Source organism: Acinonyx jubatus, chromosome D1 (genome assembly GCF_027475565.1).
Source record: "Acinonyx jubatus isolate Ajub_Pintada_27869175 chromosome D1, VMU_Ajub_asm_v1.0, whole genome shotgun sequence".
NCBI lineage: Eukaryota > Metazoa > Chordata > Mammalia > Carnivora > Felidae > Acinonyx > Acinonyx jubatus.
The window spans coordinates 41164740-41183219 of NC_069390.1; the positions used below are offsets into that span (position 1 = coordinate 41164740).

General features: G+C 50.5%; 1 protein-coding gene across 3 annotated transcripts in view; it reads left to right on the forward strand.

Annotated features, from left to right (window-relative positions):
* USH1C (USH1 protein network component harmonin) overlaps positions 1–9273 on the forward strand; it is a 47072-nt gene extending 37799 nt beyond the window's left edge. For 2 of the 3 annotated variants that reach the window (XM_027073030.2, XM_015074992.3), the window contains 6 exons: positions 1030–1071; positions 1631–1684; positions 2012–2111; positions 5177–5283; positions 6551–6606; positions 8825–9273. In XM_027073030.2, coding sequence (XP_026928831.1) covers positions 1030–1071; positions 1631–1684; positions 2012–2111; positions 5177–5283; positions 6551–6606; positions 8825–8837 — 372 coding nt within the window. In that variant the 3' untranslated portion in view covers positions 8838–9273. The other variant, XM_027073031.2, reaches the window with a different exon arrangement.
* Positions 9274–18480: the final 9207 nt, after the last annotated feature.

Consider the following 18480-nt stretch of genomic DNA (forward strand, 5'->3'; position numbering starts at 1 on the left):
CGGTCTCTCCATGATGCTGGCCACAGGCCTGGGGGGGGGGGGACACTTGGTGTGGCCTAGGAACTGTGTGCTGGGGGTGGCTCCATGTAGTCTAGCAGGGCCTGTGTGGGCCCTGCCACTGGGCCTCTCTTCTGCTCCCACCTGCCCGTGGGGATGAACTGTGGCTTTGCTGCTCTAGGACTCGGCGTACCTGGACCCTCAGTCTGTGGACCCTGGGCTCCCACTCTCTGCGTGCGTGTGATTCCTAGGAAGGCAGTGTGTGCTGATTTTGCCCCCCATCTTCCTTCTTACCAGCTTGTTTCTACCCTTGGGGACATTGTTCCCACAGCCCTCCCCAAGCCAGAGCTCCTGAGCTATGTCTCCTTCATCCTCCCCTGGCTAAGATTCTGGGGAGAACTCTTACATTCTAGATAAGCATTACGTAAAGAACAGTGCTGGGCATGGGGCAAGTGCAGACACCCCTGTTCTTCCTGGAGCCTGACACCCCTTTTTCCCCTCCCCCCAATCATCTTGTGGCCAGATTCCCCAGGGAGAGCAGCCTCTTGAGCAGTGTTGTCTTTCTTTGGGGTCAGAGCACTCGGTGGAGACAAGCTGGGCTTCATCCCCAGAACCTGAACCTGGTCTCTCACGGGCACCCGGAGGAACTCGGATAGGACCTGAATGCCTTGAAGCTGTGGGCAGATGATACCTTTGGCAAGGCTGACACTGGCTGCTCAGACCACCTGAACATCAGTGGGTGCCGCTGCCAGCTCCAGACGCCCACCCCACTGGAATGGTGCAGGGTGCAGGGTCCAGGGCTGGGCTCCTTCAAACGCTGTCATAGCTTCCTGCTTCTCCCCAGGCAGAGGCGCTCTGGCTGTTGGGGTTTCCCGCATCCTCCCTGCATCTGCATCCAGGCCACATCTGGCCCCCCACGCTCTCCCCTGCCTCTGACCCATTCCCGTCTTTCCCTCTGCCTTAAGCTTGTTTCCCACAGCGACCCTCAGGGAACTCTGCTCTGTGGCCCTGACACCCTCCCTTTGCTTCCAGGATTTCCGGAAATATGAGGAAGACTTTGACCCCTACTCCATGGTGAGAAGATAACTCTCCTCCCTTGGGGAGTAATCCCAGGAGTGGGAGTGGGGGATTACGGTGTGTTCAGTGATGGTACATTCTGAGCCCTGGGGGTCCTGGGGATAAAGTGGGGCAAGTGAGGAGCCCCAAGGATCCCCAAATGGTCTTTGGGGGTGAAGGCTCCTTTCAAAACAGCACTCTGGTGTGACCCACAGGGCTGGTGTGACCCCCAGGGCTGGTTGGGGCCGAGGAGGGTTATAACCACAGTTTCACATGCTGAGCCCTATGACCAGGTGCTGCGTGGTTTGCTGGGTGGCACATCCTCACCCAGCCCTCACGGAATTCTCACAAAGAGTGGATATGGGATCTGCGTGGCCACCTCTGTGTGTGTGTGTGTGTGTGTGTGTGTGTGTGTGTGTGTATCCATGTGGCCGCCATGAGGCCTGGGACCCCCCCCCCCCCAGTTGAAGACCGATGGGTGTGGGGCTGGGAAGGGTCCCCTTGTCCATGTACTTTGTGGGGCCCCACCGTAACCCTCCAGGCAAACTCACAGCTTCCAACTGTCTGTTCCCTCTAGTTCACCCCAGAGCAGATCATAGGGAAGGATGTCCGCCTCCTGCGCATTAAGAAGGTACGTGGGCATGTGAAAGTCAGGCGGCCACCACCCTTCTCTGCCCCAGCCCCTTCCCATCTCGGTCCTCTGCTTCTACTCTTGAAGAGACTCCTGGGCGACTCCTCAGATCCCGTTTCTTCTTCTTTCTCCACTGGGAATGTCCCCTCCAATGGTGGGACCACACACCCAGGTCCCACTTAGTGTCCCTACCCCCTTTTCTCCCTGATGGCACTGTCATTGGCCCCATGGCTTCTCTTGCCCTCTCTGTAGCCCTGTCAAGAGGCCCACAGGTGCCCACAGGCTGCTGTCTGCGTGGATCCCTGAGGCCTGTTTTTCTCTAACCAGGAGGGATCCTTAGATCTGGCCCTGGAAGGCGGTGTGGACTCCCCAGTCGGAAAGGTGGTCGTCTCAGCTGTGTATGAGGGGGGAGCTGCTGAGCGGCATGGTGAGTGGGGACCAGCTATGCCCCAGTTTGGGGATGGTGTGGTGGTATACAGGTCCCCTCAGGAAAGCACACAGCTGCCAACTTGGGGGGGCCGACAGTTGCTCAAGAATTCCCCGCCATCTGAATGGGTCCATCTATCCACTGAGTCCCACATGTTGCCCGTGGGCATTTGATAGTGCCAGGGCTATGGGTATACAGTGAACCAGACTCCACACTGCCCTCCAGGGGCTCCCCATCTAGTGGTGAAAACATGCTCAGAATTGTCTCATTCTGGCAATAACAGTGCAGCATGCTAAGAGCTGACAGAGGAGTGGGGGCGTGGAGGGAAGTTGTGGGATCCTGAGGGGCCCCTAACCCACCAAGGGAAGGCTCCCTACAAGCATGATACCTGAGCTGAGCCTTAAAAGATAAGTCAGTGTTAGCTTTATGATGATGGGAAATAACTTTCCAGGAAGAGGGGACAGCACATGTAAAAGCGAGAAAGAAACCATCAAAACCTTCCCTGTTCTTTTAAAAATAAGGGCCAACAGGGGCGCCTGGGTGGCTCAGTCGGCTAAGCGTCCAACTTCGGCTCAGGTCATGATCTCACAGTTTGTGAGTTCCAGCCCCGCATCGGGCTCTGTGCTGACAGCTCGGAGCCTGGAGCCTGCTTCAAATTCTATGTCTCCCTCTCTCTCTGCTCCTCCCCTGCTCACGCTCGGTCTCTCTCTCCTTCAAAAATAAATTAAAACATTTTAAAAAAATTAAAAAAAATAAGGGCCAACATCTGTCAAGAACTCACCACGCACCAGATGCCATTCTAAGTACCTGCACCTATGCCGTCTAAAGTGTTCACGTGTATTAACTCATTAATCCTTATGACAACACCAAAAGTAGGTACTGTTGTTACTTTCATCTTACAGCTTAGGGAACCGAGGCGAGGCACAGAAAGGTGAAATGCTTGTTCAAGGACCCATGGCTGGCAAGTGGTGGAGGCAGGACTTGAACCCAAGCAGTTTTGTCATTTTGCTTTTTCTTGCCTTAAAGCCACTCACCTGTCAGGGTCTGAAACTCATCATTAGTGATTTCTTTTTTTTTTTTTCTAATTTTTTTTAACATTTATTTATTTTTGAGAGACCCAGCATGAGCAGGGGAGGGGCAGAGAGAGAGAAAGACACAGAATCCGAAGCAGGCTCTAGGCTCCGAGCTGTCAGCACAGAGCCCTACACAGGGCTCGAACTCACGAATTGTGAGATCATGACCTGAGCTGAAGTCGGATGTTTTTTTAACTGACTGAGCCACCTAGGCACCCCAGTGATTCCTTCTTCCAAGTCCAAGAGCCTTTTCAGTACTCTTTTTTGAAGGAATCAGTGGCCTTGAAGGAGAAGCCTCGGGCCCCTCACCTTTCCAGGCCAGAGCAGGAATCCCATGGTCAGATCCCTCCTGGGATGTGCTAGGCTGCAGATGGTGGAATGAAGGGTGGGTGACGACATGGGCAGGTGACGGAGTGATAGGACAGTCACCAGGCTGCTGGCAGCCAGGCTTCTGTTGGTTACAAAGGGGAATCCGGTTCCCACCTATGGCCCCCTGATGACCTCAGGCCTCTCACAGCCATACTCTGAGCCTTCATTTCAGCTGTGGAGCGGGGCCTGCTCAGCTAGGCAGCTGCCATGGCCCACTGCTGCCCTCCTAGCCCATTTGACACATCTCAGTACCAGGTGAGTGAAGAGTTGCTGCCTGGCCTAGGAAAGACACCTGTCTACTGTGTCTGGATGACTTTCCCGGGTCCCTCCCTTCCTTACAAAGCTCCAGCCCAACCACTGCCTTATTGCTCCTGAGGTTCCATCTTGGGTTTGTACAAAAGGAAACAGTCACCTCTCCCCAGACCCACTGGCCAGAGGAAACTGCAGTCTATAGTCTGGTCCCACACTGCTTTGGACTTACCAGCAGCTGCTGGAAGTTTCTCCAGGAGCCTGTGTGTTTTAAGCCACTGCCACACCACAGTGTTCCGTAACACACACCGCATTCCTGTGGCCTCAGGCCTGCAAGGCTTCTGGGTGATCTATTTCAACATAATCCACAGAATGTTCCGTGGACACCAGAACTGAGAGAAATCCCTTAAAAAAATTTTGTTAAGGTTCTGAAGTTGACAATATATGAGAAACCATGCACAATCTACCCACTTCTTGGAGAGCCACAATACATAGTAGCATGTGCAAGGCTCTGACAAGTCCTGCAGTGAGTAACTCTGCTTAGCTTATGACTCAGCTTTTCCCAAACTTATTAGGCCATAGGTCACCTTATCCTGGAAGACCTTTAACATCATTCATTTATTCAAGAAATATAGTGAATTCTTATTTGTATGCTAGGTATTATGGTAAGTGCTAGGGGTACGGTAGCCAACGAAAGAGATGGTCCCTGCCCTCACGGAGCAGAAAGTCTGGTGGGAGGGACCATCAATCAACAGATAGATACATGATTATAAATTGTGAAAATTATTTGCAGGAAAAGACTGAGATGCTGTGAGAGAACAATAGGAAAGACCTGCTCGAGATTGTGTGCAGGTCAGAGCAGTCTTCTCTGAGAAGGAGACATTTTATCTCAGCACTAGAAGAGAAGGGAGAGAAGGGGCAAGTGTCCCAGGTGGAACAGCATGTGAAGGCTCTGGGGCAGGAAGGAGCTCAGCCCTCTCAGGGGCCTGATGCAGACCGAGAGGGCTGAAGCACAGACAGGGACAGCTCACAGAACTAGTTCATGTTTCAGATGACTTCATGGGTAACACAGGTCTGCTTCCCTCCGCAATAGTAGAGGCCTGGGCAAAGGCTGGGGTGGCGATGGTTCATCACTGGTGTCCTGATTCTACTGAGCTGGGGTGAGGGAGTGGGGACAGGGTGGGTAGGAAGTACCCTTTGAGTAACCTAGTGGATTGTTCCCCCCATGCCTTCTGAGCCCATCTCAGAATTGAGGGGTGAGGTTCCTTCAGTGAGGGCCCTACAGTGACCCCCTGCCCCTCACCTTTGCCAAGCCCTGGGACAGGTACATGTCATGTACAGGCCAGTTGACCAATAAGCCTCATTTTCCTGCAGGTGGCATTGTGAAAGGGGATGAGGTCATGGCGATCAATGGCAAGATTGTGACGGACTACACCCTGGCTGAGGCAGAGGCCACCCTGCAGAAGGCCTGGAGTCAGGGGGTAAGAGCAAACCCCGTCCATGTCTGCTTCCCCTGCCTGCCTGCCTCAAACCCTGACCTCTGCATCCAGGCCTTATAGTCAGGATGCCCCATCCCAGGGTGGATATCCAGGGTCCTGGAAATTCGTGGGTGACACCCATATAACACATCCAGCCAATGGTCTCAGTATGACAAGATGGGATTCAGGAAAATAAATGTCAGTTCTTGGCCTTGAGTCCAAAAAGCAGCTGGCACAAATACAGACTCCAGAAGACCTGGTGTGGCACGGCCTTCTCTAAGTGCGCACTGATCAGGAATCAAAGGTGCTTGGGGCTACTAGAAAGCATTAAAAGAAGTAGAGGGCCCAAAATGGAGGAGGGTCTGGTGGTAGTCTGTTCTGTGCTCATTAGACAGCCACCTGGGTCAAGGCCACCACATAAGGTTTCCCTGGCTGTGCACTGCACAATCCGAGGGGGTGTCCTCCTACAGACTACAGTGTGGATGGTGCCCTCTCACGTTGTGCAATGCACAACCTGTGCAACTGTATGCAGGCAGCCGAGCCTGAGGTATTAAGTTCAGTGCCGAGGAAGCTGACCACATGGGCCTGGGACCCACATGAAGGGATATGGAGAAGAGAAGATTCACGGGTAACATGATGACTGTCTTTGATTATCTGAAGGGCTACATTAGGGTAGAGGGAGCAGAAGTGTCCTCTGTGTTTCTTAAGGGCAGAACTAGATTGGATGGGGGGAGGTCCTGGGGAGAACTTTCAGTTCACTGGTAGGAGCTATATTGCATGGTAGAGGGGCCCAGTGATACTTCACTTACTTTTTATTGGATACACCCAAGCCGATGGCTAAGCCAAGGATGGCAGTGATGCCATTGAGGGGATTCAAGTGTTAGAGTCAGAAAGCTAGGCCTGAAGTTCCCTGATTGGATGTGCATCAGATTGATCTAGGGAGATTGTTAAAAATACTATTTCTCAGGACCTTCCCCAGATTTCCAGGGGCATGTCTATGAATCTAGGGTTTTAAGAAATCCCCCAGGTAGATTCTCACATTGCTGCCTGGCTCTGGACCACAGATCAGCATTTGGGAACTTAGTGTCATTCAAGGGCTCATAAACCTTGCGCTCTATGGTTGTGAAGTCCCAGAGATTGGAAGCTTCCCCATGGGAAGAAGGCCCCAGCCAGCTGATCTTGAGCCACCAGGAATGGGAATGGAGTGTCAAGGGAAGACATGCCATCAATCCCTGAGCATGCCCCAGAGTCACAGGTCTTCTCCCCACAGGACTGGATCGACCTTGTTGTTGCCGTCTGTCCCCCCAAGGAATATGATGACGAGCTGTAAGTGTATGCGGCCCCTGGCCCTCTGCTTTCTCTTTCTCCTCCTCCAGAATCTTGGCTATCTTCTCCTAGTCTGCCCCCAGCCTTCATCTAGCCTGAAGGATTGGTCCAAGCACACAGCTTCTAGGAGTAATTGATCCTAAAAACTCCCAGGTTAGAGAAAGCCTAGAACGAAGTCACTGTCCCCAAGCATTGTCAGTGCTGCCGCCACGACTGTCTTGTCCAAATTCTTCTTGACATATGGAAAACTGAGGCCCAGAGCTGGTCAAGATCTCAGGCCAGTGAGTGATGAAGCTGGGACAGCCTCAGCATTTCTGATTCCCCACTCAGCACTTCATCCCCTGCACCATCATCAGCTAGTTTCCACATTTCTGTGTCTTTTACTATCTGGTAGTTCTTCCTGGATACGTAACTGCATTTCCTCATGCTGAGGACCACAGGACCACAGGCTTTGGCCCCATCCTGCAGGATCTTCAGGGAGCCTTAGGCCAGTCTCCATCTTGCTCTATGATTCTCTGTATGTCTGTCTCTCGATGTATATGTCCCTTCTCTCTTACCCTGTCCTTTTCTTGCTTCCTCTGTTCCTGACCTGAATCTGTGCTCTCCTCTCTTTTACTGTGTATCCATTTCCCCTCGCTGTCTGTCTGTCTCTCTGCCTCTTTGGTGTCTGGCGTCCATCCTCATCACCTTCCTCCCCCCACCCCTGCACCCCCCCCCACACACACTTATTCCTCACCTCACTGCTTGCCTGTCTTGGTTGTGCCTGCTTGCTTCCTCCGCCCTGCACCGGCTGAGTTCTGGGTACGTCTTGGAGAAATCAAGGTCCTGTAACAATTAATTCTGGACCCAGGGCCTAGGCAGGACCCAAGACGGTTGCTAAGTGAAGAGAGAGGTCTGCTGGAGCTCTGCCTGAAAATAAGCAAGCCACGTTTTGTGTTTCCTGCTCTGCTCTGCGTATGTAGCTCTTCTCTTCCCTCCTCTGCAGCCGAAAGCCCCCAGCCGGTCCGAAAGTTCCTTGAAGACCGTGCTCCCGTGCATAGACACAGGTTCCTCCTGCAGCTGGAGCCTGGCAGCCCCCCACGGTGAATAGGCAGGCGGGCTACAGGGCCCTGTCTGTCCATGCTGCATGCAGTGGCCATCTGCTGCCGGTGCTGGCAGGTTCTTTGGACTGGCATCTGGAGGGCCGTACAAGGCTCCATCCCTGAAGTGCCATCCAGGCCTGCTGGGGGCCACCCTGGAATTTTGTCCACCTCAAAGACCCTCCCACTCAGGGGGAGCCAAGCAGAGCCCAGTTTGTAGCACACTCGGGACCTGGGTATCCCACTCACCAGAGCCCTTGAGAACAGCCACGGGTGCTATGCAGCACCCATGCAAGCAGGGTGGGGCAGTGAGCACCATTCTCTACTGGGCACAGACAGTGCCTGACGGCCTGGGTGAGCCCAGAGGAAGTGCAGCCTGGATATCCCCCCAGAGGTGTCCTCAGCGAAATGTGCCTCCCTTCCCTGGGAACACCACCCTCTGGGAGCCCCTGCTCTACCAGGCCCCATGCTTGGGCAGAGCCAGGGCAATTAGGAAGCAATTAAGGCTGGTCCAAAGAACCAGGGTTGGCCTATCTGAGCTGTTCATGTCCTGTTGTGACTTGTCATGGCCTGAGCCCTGCTTGGACCAAACTGTCCCCTGTGCCTTCTCTCTCCCTTGGCTCCAGCTCCCTTGACAGTGTCCTCTGTGGAACACTGTGGAGCCCAGTTTGGGAATGGGCTTCCCACTCTGTGGCAGAGCTGTGCTCATGGACAGAGCTGGCAGGTGGCCATGAAACTGGTGTTTGGTGTGGCCTAAGGCCCGCAGCTGGCAGCATATGGGGCAGACTGAGGCCTGGACTTGTTGACTTTTCTGTTACAAGTTTCTCAAAACATGAGGACCTCACGCTCCCAAGACAGTGGGCCTGCTCTGCCCTGCCTTCTGGGATGGTCTCAGTGGCCCTATGTTTTCTGCCACTTGTCATGTGCTCTTTGTAAGGGACCCCACACTGCCTTCTGGTCCCCTCCTGTCTCATCCCACATATCCCTTCTGACCTCTCCCTGGCCTTGTGTGCTGTGGCTATAGCGTCTGTGGAGCTGTGTGGGGCCTGCCGTGTGCTGCCTGTTGTCAGGCCCTGCCCTGGGCTGCGTGTGTACCCACAAGGCCTGCATCCACCTGGTCTGCTTCTTCTTACCCACAGGACCTTCTTCTGAAGTCCAGAAGGAGAAACCAAATTCACCCCTTGAAGCCAGCGAGCTCTGGACTCACCCTCCTGAACACAAAGCCTGGAACCAGCCTTGAGAGATGCCAGCCTGCAGGCACCCTGGAAACCTGCAGCCAGCACCCAGGGATTTCAGACTCCCACTGGCCCTAAAGTAGGGCTCCGTAAGGAACCCTGCAGGCCACTCTGATGCCCACCATGGAGGGAGGAAGAAGCTGTTCTGAAGAGGGCCCCTGGGATCCAGACTCTCATTTCTTGCTTCCAGCCCTGTGAATTTGGTTTCTCCCAGCCCTGGGAGACTACCCCCTTGAATTTGAACAGGCCCTGACTCCTGGGTTTCTTTCCCCTCCCTCTCCTCTTACTTCTGCTAATTGCTGCCACAAATCTTCCTCTGAACTCATTAACAAAATAAACTGTTTTATTTTCCAGCTTCCAGAAGTGAGTGTGGATTGGGGCAGCAGATTCAAAACTCTCAAGTTGAAAAAAAAAAGTACAAAAACAAACAAAACGTAAGGTCTTGGCCCTTACTCAAGAGTAGGAGACAGGACCCAGCTCTGGAGTCTGGGTCTGACATGAAGGACATGATCAAATGGCCACTGGCTGGCTTTGAACAAGGGGGGCTGGGGCAGCAGGAGATGGGCTAGGCTGGGCTTTATGTCTCCTCAGAGAAAGATGGCGGGAAATGAAGCCACGAGATAGGGACTTTGCTCAGTTCCAGAAAGCATAGTTGTAAGCAGGAGTCCCAGAGGATTACCTTTAAGTATGGGATGCCCCAGGTTCACTCAGGGACAGCATGACCACAGCTGCTTCTCCTGAAGTCACTAAGACAGGATGCTAGGGAGGGAGGCAGGGGCAGGGGGCCTATTCTGTCCATGAAATTCCATTCAGTGGAAAATCATGGAAGGGGGCAAGGGCTTGAGGCAGGAGGGTATAAGTCCACGGGGTTGGCAGGGGGTAAGTCGAGGCCCCCCTGGTTACAGGGCCCAGGGATGCTCTCAGACTAGCTCCAGGGAAGAGAGGGGTCACCAGGGTACTCCACGACCAGGAGACATGGTGTGCCCAGGTCTCCTGAGAATTGGAAATGGAAGGTGGTTCTGATTCAAGGTGTTTCGGAGCAGCAGCTTTCTCCATTGAGGCCTCCTGTCTCTGCCGCCACTTCCCCTATGTCCTCAGAGCTCAGCTTGAGCTTGGCCATCATCACCTTCCACCTTTTAGCTGTAGCTCCACCAAGCCACATTGGTCCCCCCTCCCCCACCCTAATCTCCATTTCCCCATTCCAGATTCCCCAGGCAGAATCTTATTGGGCCGACTTACCTGAGTGGGTGACCCTGGGGCCAGGGACCAATCCTAGTTCCAATCAGCTGAGGTTGGGCAGGGAGTGGGTCGTGACCCACCCAACATGACTGCTGAGGCAGCAGGGACTATGTGTAGCGAGTCATGTTCAATGGAAGGGGCAGAGAGAAAAAGAGAGAGAGAGAAACTGCTGGCCTTTTTGATCTTAGTGGAGACAAGGCCACAATGACCTCCTAATAGCTGGTTTCCAGAGACAGCAATCACACTGAGGAATTCTCCGTTTTTTCTTATCTGGCCTCTAACCTGGCTCTGGAGACAATTCCAAGATGAAGGTAAAAGGAGGGAGTTCATCTCTGCTGACATCTGCTGCATGCTGGGCCTGGGCTCGACCCTGGTGTCTGCCATCTCAAACTGCAATGACTGGAATTGATCCACAGCCCCCCCTGAGGAGCCTAGAGATAACAGCCAACACTTAGATGGCATTGACTGTATGTCACGTACTGTTCTAAGCACTAAGTTCATCTGCTCCCCTTAACTCTATGAGGTAGATACCACTGTTGTCACCAACTCCATTTTATTAAGAGAAGACTGAGGGACGAAGAGGTTAAGTGACTTTTGTTATGTCACATGGGAGGAGGTAGTGGAGCTGGCATTCCAAACCCAGGCGCTCTTGCTCAAGGGACCGCACCTTTCTCCACTGTATGTTGTATGGGGCCGGGCAACCCTCACTGGAACATATCAAGTTCTAGATTGTTGTTAGAACAATTCTCCCCACACGTGAAGAACAAATAGCGTTTTGCTGTTCAGTGATGATTACTTCCTCTTGTGACCCGCAAATACTGCTGTAGAAACCTTTAGCTTGTTGATGCCTGGGATCTCAAATTCATCTCCCGCTATTCTTAGTTACTGGCACCTTAGAGTGAATGAGTTTATCAGAGCTTATCAGGACTTGATGAGTGACACAATAAAGAGGGCTTTGAGCCCCTGGTGAGAGGAGCAGGATAGGAAGGTATGCCACTGCGCAGGGTGGGAAGAGGCAACGAAGGGAGGCCGGGGACTTGGGTGATCCAAGCCCTAAGCCATAGGTTTGTTTAGAGCAGGGAGGGTGTGTGGGCTACAACAAGCTTCAGCTTCCGTTTTTACGAGGCCTGACTCCATCTTCATTATCATCAAGCAAATCAATTCTCATGCATTGGAAAGTGGTTCCATGTTAAACCCAAAGTACTCAGCTCTCCCCAGCAGACAGTGGCATTAACCAGGTAAGAAGTGGGAAGGTCCAGAGGAAGTGTATCGAGGTGGGGCCCTAAAGCAGCTCCCGATCTTCTGTGGGGGCCATGAGGAGCTCCGCTGAAGCTAGAGTCCACCAAGGGGACATGGTCCACCATGGGCCGGACATGAGATTCCGCGTCAGTGTCCAGACAAACCCATCTAGGCCCAGGACCATGCACGGCCTACAGTGCTACTTCTGTCCCGGGGCTCTGGCCAGGCAGCCACTAATCACTGATCAAAGGTGGCCCACAAGGGGAACCCCATTTGCCACCTTTGAATCTAACCCGCATCATTGGGTATTTGGGAAAATTGAGGCCAAGGAGGGGATGACTTATCCAGGGTCCGCCCAAGTTGGTGGCACAGCTGCCATTTCTACTACACTGCCCGGTGGGAAAAATAACTAAAAAGGCTGGGAATTCAGGGATGCCTTTTGACTCTGAACTTTTAGCATTTTATCCGTCTCATTGAAGTTGCTTCCCACAGCAAGTCCCTGGGGATATTAAGCCGGCTTTGAGCCTCTCACCTCTGCATCTGGAAGTCAGAGTAAAAGGGTCAAGTTTACAGCCTCTATGCTTCCAACACTCCCCTTTAGGGCCTGTGCGGGGCTGGGAAGCTGGTTTTCACCCATTCCAGCCTAATTCCCCAGGCTGAGATGTGGATAAGAATCTGTTTCCAGGGTTGAAAGCCCTTTCCTCCTCCTGTCCCTTCTATGACTCTTCCCAGCTCCCTGGGGCCCGGGCTGGCCATGCCTCTGTGAGAACGGGAGGGAGCAGGAATGACCCCCTGGGAAAGTCAGGTGGGGCTGGCAAAGGGAGAGGGCAGAGGGCCAGAGAGCCTGCCATAACTGTCCTCATGGGACCTAGGATCTGCAGCCTACGGACCTACCCACAGGCCTCGGTAGGAGTAAGATTGCTACTAACTTTTAGGTGTTTACTATGTGTCGAGCACTAAGTGTATAGTGATGTTTAATTATTGTAAGACATTACTAAGAGGTAGACAGACCGTGATGTTCTCTTCACTGAGGATACTGAGGCAGCAATACTTAAGTTACATGTCTGAGGTTAAATAGACGGTAAGTGGCAGAGCCAGGATGCAGACCAGGCTCCAGAAGTCTGTATCATTAACCATCATGCTATACTACCTGATGAGAAAGAAACGACACACGGAATGTGGTTTGGGGAGGATTAGGGAAAACTCCAGTCAGAAAATAATTCCTCTATGCTTCTAACTTCTCTCTGCTTCGTGGTGTCCTTCACACTGCAGAATGAACCCGCCAAAACCTGACTCTCCTTCAAACTCTCCACAGCTGTCCATGCTGTCCTCAGGACAAGGTCACACCCCTCTGCCTGGCATTCAAAGTCCTACATTACCTGACAACTTTTCCACTCTGGTCTTTTGCTACTTGCTTCTTTCACTGCACTCTGGTTTCCAGGGCCGGTCACGTTCTATCACTTCTCTGCATCTCTGCACATGTTCACTCTACCTTGTCCTCCTCGTGCCCAGGTGAACTTCTATGCATCCTCCAAAGCCCAGGTCAATTGTAAAAGGGGAACACTGGGCCTGACATCAAATAAAAGCTCAGTCAGGGTGAGCTCCTGCTTCCTCCTGAGATGGACCCATTGGGTTGTGACAGAAATCCAATTCAAGATGATCACGTCAGTGAAAAATCTAAGAGTATTTGATGTCATGTCTGGCTGGATCAAGTGTTAAAGCAGTGACATCAGGAATCTGTTGGACCATCTGAAATTGTCTGGGATCTTCAGAAAAACACACACACACATGAGACACAGAGAGGGATTTCAAGGAATTGGTGCACACAATTGTGGGGCTTGGCAAGTCCAAAATCTGCAGGGTAGGCCAGTAGGCTGGAGACCCAGGGAGGAGTTGATGGTGCAGCTCAAGTCCCACAGCAGTCTAAAGGCAGAATTCCCTCTTCCTCAGGGGATATCAGTCTTTTTTCTATTAAGGTTTTCAACTGATTAGATGAGGCCCACCCACATTATGGAGGATAATCTTCTTTACACAAAATCTACGAATTTAAGTTTACTTATTTATTTTGAGAGGGGGGAGATGCACAGAGAGAGGAAGACAGAGAATTCCAAGCAGGCTCAGAGCTGTCAGCGCAGAGCCTGACGTGGGGCTCGATCTCACGAATTGTGAGATCATGACCTGAGCAGAAGTCCACAGTTGGGTGTTTAACTGACTGAACCACCCAAGCACCCCAAAGTCTACTAATTTAAATGTTAATTTCATCTAAAAAATTCCCACACAGCAACATCCAGATATATCTGACCAAATGTCTGAGTGCTGTGACCTAGCCAAGTTGACTCATAAAATTACCCATCATACCATTCCTTGTCTCTACCCTCCTCTGGTTTGCTTCATTCTCAGATGAACCCTTCCCATGTGATGTCAAGATGGCCCCCAGCATTCAAAACATATTCTATAGCTGGTACAACCTCAGTGGAAAAAGCACATTTAGCTAATAGTCTCCACTCAATCCTGAGGTCTCATTCTGGTTAGCTTGACTTGGTGGTAAGGCCTTCTTCCCTAATTGGCCAGGCCTGAGTCACATGTCCACCCATGTAACCCCACCAGCACCCCAGAGTCTGAGTGAAGGGAAAGAAGGGTTCCAAAAGGAAAATTAGATGGCTGTTCCAGAGGATAGGGAAATAGATCTGGGCAGGCACAAAGCGGAGTCCACTAAGGTCTCCCAAATCTCCCTCTCTCTTGCTCTTTTCCTCCTGTTCTTCCCTTATCTTCTCCCTGTGATCTATTCTAGGAGCATCTGTGGTTCAAGAGGCCAGAACCCTCCCATGGTATGTGGAACCCTCATCAATTCCCAGCTGCCGGGCTGGTTCCTCAACCACCACCTGGGGACAAGAAATGGAGAAATGAAGGGTCTTTTGTGACCACAGAACTCCCAAGGGCTGAAAAACAGGGATTCCAACACTTGCTTCCCAATGTCCGGGAAGTAAGAACTATGTTATTTTATTTTATTTTTTATGTTTCTTTATTTTGAGAGAGAGAGAGAGAGAGAGAGCACACGTATGGGGGAGGAGCAGAGAGAGAAGAGGGAGAATTCCAGGCTGACTCCACACTATCAGCACAGAACCCCTGATGCAGGACACAATATCATGAACTGTAAAGATCATGACCCAAGCCAAACCGTGAGATCATGACCTGAGCCAAAATTAAGAGTCAGATGCTCAACCGACTGAGCCACCCAGGTGCCCTGAGAACTGTGTTATTTTAGCTTTACCTCCCTTTCTTCAATTATAAAAGAGATATAAATACTACCTGCTACGTACAATTAAACGAATCAAAAGAAATATAGATAAGGTGCTTAGAACCAGTTCTTGGATCCCAAATTACATTAATTTTTTTAAAATCTGGCATAGATGCTGTAGAAGAGGAGCTTGGGGCTCATTTTACCCCTCAAGGATGGGGCTTCCCAAAGGTGGGCTCTTTGTTCCTTACTCTGCTTCTGTGCCCCCCCCCCAACAACTACAGCAATTGGGAAGAACTATGGCCCCTCTCGAAATGTTAAGTGAAGAAAGCCCTCCATCCACCTTCCCTTTTTAGGTAAGCAGCACTTACTCCCCCAGCAGGCCACCAGCTGAGTGTGTGTGTGTGTGTGTGTGTGTGCAGGTTGGGTTTTTAATATGAATCTTTATTAATTTTATCCTGAGTGTGAACATGAGGTATGCTATAACAGAGACTGATTTCCTATCGATTACTTTATAGTAAATGACAAATGTGTTGTGCCCCCTTCCCCCTTGGCTCCGGGCCTTACCCCAGGGTGATGTGATGAAAATGAGATGCAAAAATCTCTACATGAGTGGTGGGACATTCCATAGGCAAGGGATGGAAAACAAGGGATTTTCCCCACATATAGACAGGAGAGAGGTGGCCATCCCGCTGCCCTCCAGAAAAAAGAGGGCAGAAAAACTTCATTTCTTTGAGAAGGGATGGAAAGGATCATGGATTCTCACCCTAGACTTTTTTTTTTCAGTATATGAAATTTATTGTCAAATTGGTTTCCATGCAACACCCAGTGCTCATCCCAAAAGGTGCCCTCCTCAATACCCATCACCCACCCTCACCCTCCCTCCCACCCCCCATCAACCCTCAGTTTGTTCTCAGTTTTAAGAGTCTCTTATGCTTTGGCTCTCTCCCACTCTAACCTCTTTTTGTTTTTTTTCCTTCCTCTCCCCCATGGGTTTCTGTTAAGTTTCTCAGGATCCACATAAGAGTGAAAACATATGGTATCTGTCTTTCTCTGTATGGCTTATTTCACTTAGCATCACACTCTCCAGTTCCATCCACGTTGCTACAAAGGTCCATATTTCGTTCTTTCTCATTGCCACGTAGTACTGCATTGTGTATATAAACCACAATTTCTTTATCCATTCATCAGTTGATGGACATTTAGGCTCTTTTCCATAATTTGGCTATTGCTGAGAGTGCTGCTATAAACATTGGGGTACAAGTGCCCTTATGCATCATCTCACCCTAGACTTTTAGAAGGTACACACCTAGGGAGATAAAGCTCTAACCATCCTGGCACCTTAGGGGCTTACCTTAGGGACCTGGTCCCGGCTGTAACACTTTGGCCCTCTTGGGGAGATAAGAGAAGTTTTATTATCTTTTTTTTTTTTTTTAACGTGGTAAAATACACAGAAGATGAGTTTACCATCTTAGCCATTTTAAGTGCACGGTTGACTTATTCAGCACATTCACATTATTGTGCGGCCATCACCACTACCCACTTCCAGAACTCCTTTTCTCCTGCAGACCCAAATCTCTGTGCCCATTAAACGGTAACTCCCCATTCTCTCTTCCCCTCAGCCCTTGGCAACCACAACTCTTTCTGCCTTTGAATTTGACTCTAGGTACTTCACCTAAGTGGAATCATACAGTATTTGTCTTCTCGTGACTGGCTTATTTCACTTAGCATGATTTTCTCAAGGTGTTCCCACGTTGTAGCATGTTTCAGAATGTCCTTCCTTTATTCAGGCTGAATCATGCTCCATTGTGTGGATATACCATATTTTGCTTATCCATTCCTCTGTTGATGGATGCTTGAGTTGCTTCCACATTTGGCTGTTGTGAGTAACGTTGCTCCAAACATGGGTGTGCAAATATCTCTTTGAGACTATGTTTTCAATTACGTTGGACACACACCCACAAGTGGAACTGCTGGGTACATCTGATTATCCTTTTGGATAAGAGCAATTATTTGGACAAATGGCTACAGATCTAATTCTCATGGTACATAAAGAGCAAAATGCTTCCAGGGAAAGTGAGAACAAAAATTCCCTGCCTTTATAACTTCTACATTTCCGAGTGTCAGGAGGGTAGGGCATTTTGCAAGAGCACTGAGAAATCAAAGAAATTGTATTTCCCCACAGTCCACATGCTGGTCACAGGTGGGCAGGAAATGGAGGTTCTTGGTAAGCATCACAGGCAGTCACCCGAGGAAGTAGAACTTCTCCTCTCTGCCTAGATGCTGCAGAGCTGACCACTCTGGCCACCGACTCTTCATCAGTCAAGAGCAATCCTGAGAACAGCAAGTCAGCTCCGACTCTACTATTAAGGTCCCATCACTTACTTGACAGATATCATGGAGCAAAATTCTAGCTGATGTGGCCCCAAACCCTCAGCATAGTCCAACAGCCACCCCTGCAGCAGCCAGTTCCTAATTCGGAGTCCACAGATGGACTTACGGAGAGTTTATGAACACCAGCAATTAAATCTCCTTTTGAAGAAGTGATCTAAAGCTTTTATCGTTTTCAAAAGTATCTGTGACCCAGAAGAGGCTAAATCCACTCTCATAAAAGGGTGCCAATGAAAACAAAAAGCAAAAATCTTAATAGCAAGGTCTTAGGAACTCCCAAAAGATTGAACAGCGAGCTCCTTTTGTGTAAGCCCTGTATTCACAACTAGTAAGGTGCCCAGCACACAGTATGTGCTCAATAAAGACACACCAACAAATGAATGAAGAATCTGTCAAAGACAAAGAAAATGCACCTTAATGATGTAAGTCAATGAGAAAGTTGAATACAACTTACAGACATCAATTTTTCACCTAGCTGAGCAAGCACACAGCTGGTTCGTCCATGGGTAAAAATTACCACTGATTGATTCTTTCGCTCGTTCGTCTACGCATTCATTCATTTAGCAAATATTTATTGAGGTTGAGCACCTGCTCTGTGCCAGAACCAAAGCTACATGAGACAGTCTCAGCTCTCAAGCAGCCCCCAGCACAGTGGGGCAGGCAGAACCACAAATGAATCATCACAGTACTGGGTGGTAAAGGCAGTGACACGGACTGCACAAGGGGCTGGGAGACCCAAGGCAGGGACCTTTTAGTGGTTGAGCTTGGAGGAGGCTCAGGGAAGGTTTCACCAAGGGAGTGACATTTGAGCCCAGTGCTGAAAGCTGAGAAGCAGGTAGTCAGTGGGTGAGGGAGCCTGTTTTTAGCCTCCATGGCCGGTGCTGGGCACACACAACAGGTCCTCCCTTACTATGGATTGTCAAATGAAGAGTGCCCATCTGTAGGGGAAAAGTCTATGCAGGGAGCTCCTGAGCTAAATTCCAGCACTAGCAACCCAGCCTCCATTATTTTCCACGACTCTTCTCAATGTGCCCCCGCCCAGCAAGACTCACTGGTTTACTCACTGCATCTGGGAAGTCTTGTTCCAGCCCTCCCACCTTTACACACTGATATCCCTCCCCAACCAGAGTTACCCCTACTTCTTCACCCACATAGGCTGGACCATCCCTCAAGACCACATTTTCCCCCAAAGCTTCCAAGAGTCTACCTCTCCAAGATCAGTCACCTTTTTTTTTTTTTTCATAAATGTGTTTATCTTGTTTTCCCAACCAGACTGGAGGCCCCTGAAGGCAGGGACAATCTGTTATTCTTTATCAGGAGACAATGTAGTAGAGAGCAATGGTTCTCGAATATTACACACATCAGAATCACATGGAAGAGTCACTAAAATAGACTTCTAAACTCTACTTCCGGAATTTCAGATATAGTCAATTTCTAACAAATTCCCAAGTGA